Source organism: Talpa occidentalis, unplaced genomic scaffold, assembly GCF_014898055.3.
Source record: "Talpa occidentalis isolate TD23 unplaced genomic scaffold, MPIMG_talOcc4v2.1 talOcc4.11, whole genome shotgun sequence".
Taxonomy (NCBI): Eukaryota; Metazoa; Chordata; class Mammalia; order Eulipotyphla; family Talpidae; genus Talpa; species Talpa occidentalis.
In genome coordinates this window covers 42141570-42147889 of record NW_023601104.1, presented here as the reverse complement: position 1 = coordinate 42147889, position 6320 = coordinate 42141570, and the positions used below count along the sequence as shown (strand labels likewise).

Sequence of the window (6320 nt, the reverse complement as noted above, 5' to 3'; positions counted from 1 at the left end):
GCAGAGTCCATGGACCATTGACAAAACAAAAAGTGGGTATATTAATCCACTTCATACCCAAGTGACCATCACCAGAGGCTTGCTTCAGCAAAACATTCTCAGGGACTGGGCAGGTGTACAGGCAGGGACCTTTCACTACACTGTTAGACACATCATACCTTTCTCAGCCACCAGCCAAGTGGTACAGCTCTGAAATCTATGTAAAAATAGGATAACTTGATAGTTCACGTGAGACTCTGAATTCAGTTCCACTATAGCTTGGACAGGGTACTCAAACTATCAGTGCCTCCAAATTCCTCATCCATATACAATAAAAGAATATAGAATAAAAGCAGTACCTCCAGTGGGGTTAATTTGAGAATTAAGCCAATAAATGTGCCTGGCACACGGTGAGTTTTATACAAATGTTATTTACCTTAGGCAGCTGTGGGAGAGCAGAGTCTCAGGACCATAAATCCTCCTCAGCAACACCCCCCTCCACACCCCAGGCAGGATGGAAACCCAAGTTGAGCTGGGAATGCAAGGGGAGAAGGGAGAGCAGGCAATGTAAGGCCTGTTGACTGTGGCTGCCTGGAAGGCGAAGACTCCTTCCGTGGCACCCTAAATGCCCGGTTGGTTACACAGGACCTGGCCTGGCAAGAAGCAGGTGCCGGAAGAAATACTAGTCAGAAAAGAACAGTGCTTGCTTCCGTTCTGCACACCCTCTAACCCCCGCCCCGGGGGCGTGACAGTTGAGGCGCCAGGGAGAGAAGGAAGTTGGTCACTGGGACAGAGTGACTCGGGGACAGGAATTGGTGCCTAGACCTGAAGACTGACCCCAGCCCCTCTGCCGCAGGCCCGACCACCAGAAGTCACCCCATACTTTTGGACGGAGAACTTCAGGCGTCCCAGCCAGATGTCTGGCAACAAGTTATGGTGAGTGGAGAGTGGCTATAGATCCCCAGTCTCTCTCTCTCTCTCTTACACACACACACACACACACACACACACACACACACCCCAGGCACAATAGGGGGCACCTTTGTTCCCCACCCTTGGACATGGGGGGATAGGGGGAGGGGGGCGGGGGAGGGTGTACTAACCCAACAGTGTAAATGGGGAAGGGGGGAGGGGAACAGGGAGTGAGAGTGCGGGTAGATGCTGGAGGTTGGCGCTTTGGCCCTGGCGCCTCCCGCCAGCTGGTGGAAGAGGCCTCCTCTCTCAGGCTGGAGGATGCCTCAGCCTCCTTGGTTCCGGTGGAGGAGCTGGAGAACCCGACGTTCATCGGCAAAGGCGGATTCGGTGCAGTATTCCAGGCCCAACATAAGTCGTGGGGTATGGAAGTGGCGGTCAAGATCGTGAATTCGTAAGTGACCCCAGCTTTGGATGCGCGGCTGCTGGCACTGTGCAGCCAACCTGAACGGGTAGCAGAGGGATCTTCTTCCCTGGCACTGAGCGCAACCCCAACTCTCTTCTGGAGTGTAGGAAGGCGATATCCAGGGAGGCGAAGGCCATGGTAAATCTTCGTAACCAGTATGTGCTGCAACTGCTGGGGGTCACCGAGAAGCTGGAGTGGGACTACCTGTCGGGGCCGGCTCTGGTGACTCCATTCATGGAAAATGGTTCCCTGGCAGGGCTCTTGCAGCCCCACTGCCCTCGGCCCTGGGCCCTCCTTTGTCGATTGCTTCGGGAACTGGTTCTGGGGATGTGTTACCTGCACAGCCAGAACCCGGTGCTTCTACACGAGGACCTCAAACCCTCCAACGTCCTGCTGGACTCAGAGCTGCATGCCAAGGTTAGCCCTCCACACCCAGCCCAGCCTCTGGATAAGGTCCTTCCCCAGAACTGCTCCATTTCCGCCCACTGGACACCGGGCCCTGCTGCAGTCCTATCTACTAAATACCCTCAGCTTAGGGCCTCCCTGGTGGTGCAAGGGGTGAAGTCTTAGCACTATGAAGCTAAATACCCTCAGCATCTCCCTGTGGACACGGGGGGCCCAAGTGTGAAGGCACAATGAGGAGGTTTAGCCCCTGCCATACCAGGCAGATTGAGGTGGTAACCCATAAAGTCAGTTACCAAAGCCCACTTTCCCAGAGACCCATGGCTGATCTAGCCAAGGAGACTCAGATCTGGACCCAGCCTCTGGGTCCCATCTGGGAGCCAACAGTCCCAATCATCTTACCCTTCCTCTAACTCTCCCCTTTACAAGATTGGATTGTCCTTTCTGGGGCTGGGTGAGGGGATTCTGGAGTTCTAGACGCTGCCTGGCCCTATCTCCTCCTCCTTTTTTTTTTTTTTTTTTTTTTTTGTGGGACCCTCACCGGTGGCCGGGGATCGAACTGGTGCTGCAGAGGCTGCGGGCAGCCTTGCAACCCAGCGCTTAACTGCTGCACCACCAGGGGAGGCCCGTCTCCTCCTTCTTACCTACCTGTGCAGGTGGCAGATTTTGGCCTATCCACATTTATGGGACGCTCACAATCAGAGGCAGAATCTGGAGAGTCAGGGGGCACGCCCGCCTACATGGCCCCAGAGCTTTTGGCTGATGTACACAGGCAGGCCACCGAGGCCAGTGATGTCTACAGGTAAGGCACCCACTCCAAACACACATCCCCAACCTCTGCACCTCTCTGGGTCCTTTTGAGGGACTGTATATGGAGAGTGTGTGCTAAGGCTTAGTTTTGTGTCTTCTACAGCTTTGGGATCCTAATGTGGGCAGTGCTAGCCGGAAGAGAACCTGAGAGTAAGACTCTGTAGGCAGACTCTGGGATCCTTAAATCCAGGTGCTCTCTTCCCATAAGCCCCCAAGCTCTCTTTGTCCTGCTTCCCTGCTCAGAATACCTTACTCCCTCTCGCTTGTCCTTGGACTGCAAGCCTTGCCCCTTGGATGATGGAGTAGGTGACTGCTCACACCTTGCTTACATTCTCTTCCCCTCCCCCCCCACCCCCCAAGTAGTGTCCCAAACACTGCTGGTGAAAGAATCTGTGTATGAGAGGCAGATGAGGCCCCCATTGACTGAGCTGCCCCAGTGCAGCTCTGAGATGCCTGGCTTAGAAGGACTGAGAAAGTTAATGGAGGAATGCTGGAAACATGAGCCCGATGAACGGCCCAGCTTCCGAGGCAAGTGGCCATTCAGCTGGCAGGCCTGTTTCTGTCAGCCAGGGGCTTTGCCCTGAGGAAGAACTTTTCTTCACCTGCCATCTACTCTGCCTTCCCTCTAGATTGTCAATCAAAAACCACAAGCGCCTTCACACAATTAAGGGAAGAGAAAATAGACGCTGCAGTCTCCATGGTGAGTGACAATACCAACCACCACCTGGCTGAATAGGGATGGCTCCGCTGGCCACCCAGTGACTCCCCACTGACCACTCTTCTTTATGCCTTGCCCCTCATTCTGTCCCTGACCCCTGTGTTCTCAGACAACAGGAGGCCAGCCCAGGAGACTCTTCCCTTGGGTTCTAGCTCTCCTGTCTTCATGCCCCGCAAACCTCCTTATCCTTGCAGGTGAAAAAGTACCTATCTAAACACAGGGGCAGCAACATGAGTTTGTCTGTCCCCAAGCCTGACACAGGAGGGACAGAAATGAATGACTCTGTGGGAACCACAGAAAGCAATGATGCTGGGATCACTGAGAGGCTGGGCAGTCTGAATCTGAAGGAGTCCCCTGGATCTCATGATGCCCGTCCTCCCTCAAGTCCAGAGATGCCACCTTTCAGTCACAAGATGCCCAGCTTCACCTCATCTTCAACCCCAGAAACTGGACCCACATGGAATCCGGTGAGACACTGACCTAAGGGATGCACTAGGCTCTTGTGAGTCCTGTCCCCCCTGGGAAAACTTGGGACTGAGGAGTATGCAGTGGGGAACAGGGCCCAGGACAGGAAATATGAGAGCCCTGTGTTGTTTGCAGAGAGATGGAAGACATGGCACCAACTGGCCTCCCAGGGCCCCGAGACCAAATCCAATACCAGGTATCTAATCCCCACTCCTTCCTTTCCACCAGCTGATTTCTCAAGGCCCTAGGTAGACCCAGACTACCTTGGAGAAAGGGGAGAGGAAGGGTTACAGATTAGCTACTCCAACCTTCCTATTTCATAAAGAACTTTGGGATCAAATCCTGCTGAGTTCACAGCAAAGCCTGCATTTGCCCCCTGGACCTCTGACTTTCCCCAGTACCAGCTCTGTGAGCCCCTAAATTCCTCCTTTATAAGTCTAGAGGGTGTACAGGGCCTCCCAGTGGGAAAAGATCCAAATAGCAAGTTCTCAGACAGAGTTGGCACTCTTGAGTTTGTGCAAATTCTGTTTTTTTTTTTTTTTTTTTTTTAAAGATTTATTTATTTATTTATACAAGCACTGGGTACAGTCAGAAGCATGGGAGGGTGAGAGAATTCACCAGAGAGAGGGTGGGGAGCGGAGCAGAGCAGGCAGAAGGACTGAAGTACGCTGCTGAGACTGCGCGGGTGGCAGGAGAGGTCTCTGCGCGGGTGGCAGGAGAGGTCTCTGCGCGCCATGTGGGTGGCCGGGAAGCAGCTGGGGATCGAACCAGCACTGCAGAGGCTGCGGGCAGCTTCGCAACCCAGCGCTCAACCGCTGCGCCACCGGGGAGGCCCGCAAATTCTGTTCTGAAGGGGCAACCTAAAGGGGAAGGCCAAAGGCACACGTTGACCCTGCCAGGCCCAGAAACCCCCATGCTTGTATTTCCCCAGGGTGAACACGAGGTGACGCTGTCCACCTGCTCCTCCTGAGTTTCTGACCATTTAACCCACTCCTATTTCTTTCAAAGGGACACAACCTATTATACAGAACTGCCAGGGAGTGCAGATTGGAAACAACAACTACCTGGTTTTTCAACAAGGAACTGCCTCTTCGACACAAGGCCCAGCACCTTTGCGCTGGCAGGGTGCCCCTCACAATTAGGTTCAAATGAAGGCCTGCAAGAACCTGAAGTCTGGGGCCTCCCCTGGTGGCACAGGCGGTTGAGCGCAGCGCTGTGAAGCTGTCCACAGCCTCTGTAGCTCTGGTTGGATCCTGGCCAGCCAGCTGGCAGGCAAGGGTCCCACAAGGCGCGGCAGACCTCTCCTGTCTCTCCTGCTGCTCCCCTCAGCAGTGTATTTCATCAGTCTGCCTGTTCTGTTCCCCACTCTGTCTCTGGTGAATTCTCTCACCCTCCTGCATATCTGGCCTGTACCCCGGTTCTTATTTTTTTAAATAAATAATCTTTAAAAAAAGAACCTGATGTCTGGAGTGACCTGCAGTGCCTCTACAATAACAGGAGGAATGGAGGTAGCTAACCAAGACTTTGAGAGCCCCTGGGTCTGCACGGGAACTGACTCGGTGCCTCCAAGAGTCAATAAACCAGAGACAATATTAACCAAAGAGTCATGCAGGAGTTGAAGGGCCAGGGATGGGAGGCTGGGGAGCAGACATCAAGGGAAGGGAGGCATTGCAGTCTCACTGAGGCCGGAAGCTGGATGCTGAGGCCTGGGGTGGGGGTGTGAGGGCAGCAATGGCCTGGCACACAAGGTCAGGTCCCAGCTGGTGGCAGGAAGGAATCCTGGAGGTCTGGCTTGGGGCCGGTCTATCTCTGGGCGGAGCACTTCCTCTAAAGGGGGGAGAAGACCCCACCCTAAACCTAAACTCTGAGGGCTGAGGCTGTAATCCCACTGGCCTCTCTTTTCTTCAGAGATTCAGTAATGGGGTCCTGCGGAGGGAGTTCCTTGGGAATTCAAAGACCCCAGCCCATCCAGTCCCTGGCCCCAGGTTCTCACACCCACACACACACTCTCCAGCACATTTCTTCTGGGGAGTGGAGCCCTTTGATTCCCAGCTGGTGTCTGGGAGTGGGAAGCTGTGACTCCACAAAGCTACACACAGATGTGCCCCCAGACTGGAGGCAGCCCGGAAGCCTGGGGGAACCACAGCAGCTGCCACCAGGAGGGAGGGAGGGAGGGAAATGAGCGCTCCCCTCAATCCTGACCTAGATCCTTGGCCCCATCTGGCATCACATTCTTCCCTACATTCAAACCAGGTTCCAATGCAGCCCTCACACCACATCCAAGCCCAGCTCACCCCAACTTCTTGCATCTCTCCCACGGTCTGCATGCTTCTTTGAGGGTGCCCAAGGAGAAAAGTGGTGGTGTCACCGGAGACAATCAGTGTGGGGGAGGAGACCTGGGGAGTCCGGCGCCGGCACGGGAAGGGGCTGGGCTGTCCCATCAGGGAAGTGGGAGGGGGCCAGGGCACCTGGAGTAAAGCGCCTGTCGCCGGGAGCTCTGAGCCATCAGCTCAGCGGCGGGCAGGAGTCCACTCCTGCCTGGGCCTAACCCACTCGGCGGCGGCGGCA

General features: G+C 54.9%; 1 protein-coding gene across 1 annotated transcript; it reads left to right on the top strand.

The window, feature by feature from the left end:
• The first annotated feature begins 791 nt into the window (after nt 1–791).
• On the top strand, nt 792–4962 carry RIPK3 (receptor interacting serine/threonine kinase 3). Its single transcript, XM_054692883.1, has 9 exons — nt 792–915; nt 1205–1345; nt 1465–1774; nt 2416–2561; nt 2673–2719; nt 3199–3269; nt 3482–3754; nt 3888–3948; nt 4761–4962. The coding sequence occupies exons 1-9, from the start codon at nt 896–898 to the stop codon at nt 4892–4894; spliced, it is 1203 nt and encodes a 400-aa protein (XP_054548858.1). The 5' UTR covers nt 792–895; the 3' UTR covers nt 4895–4962.
• Nucleotides 4963–6320: the final 1358 nt, after the last annotated feature.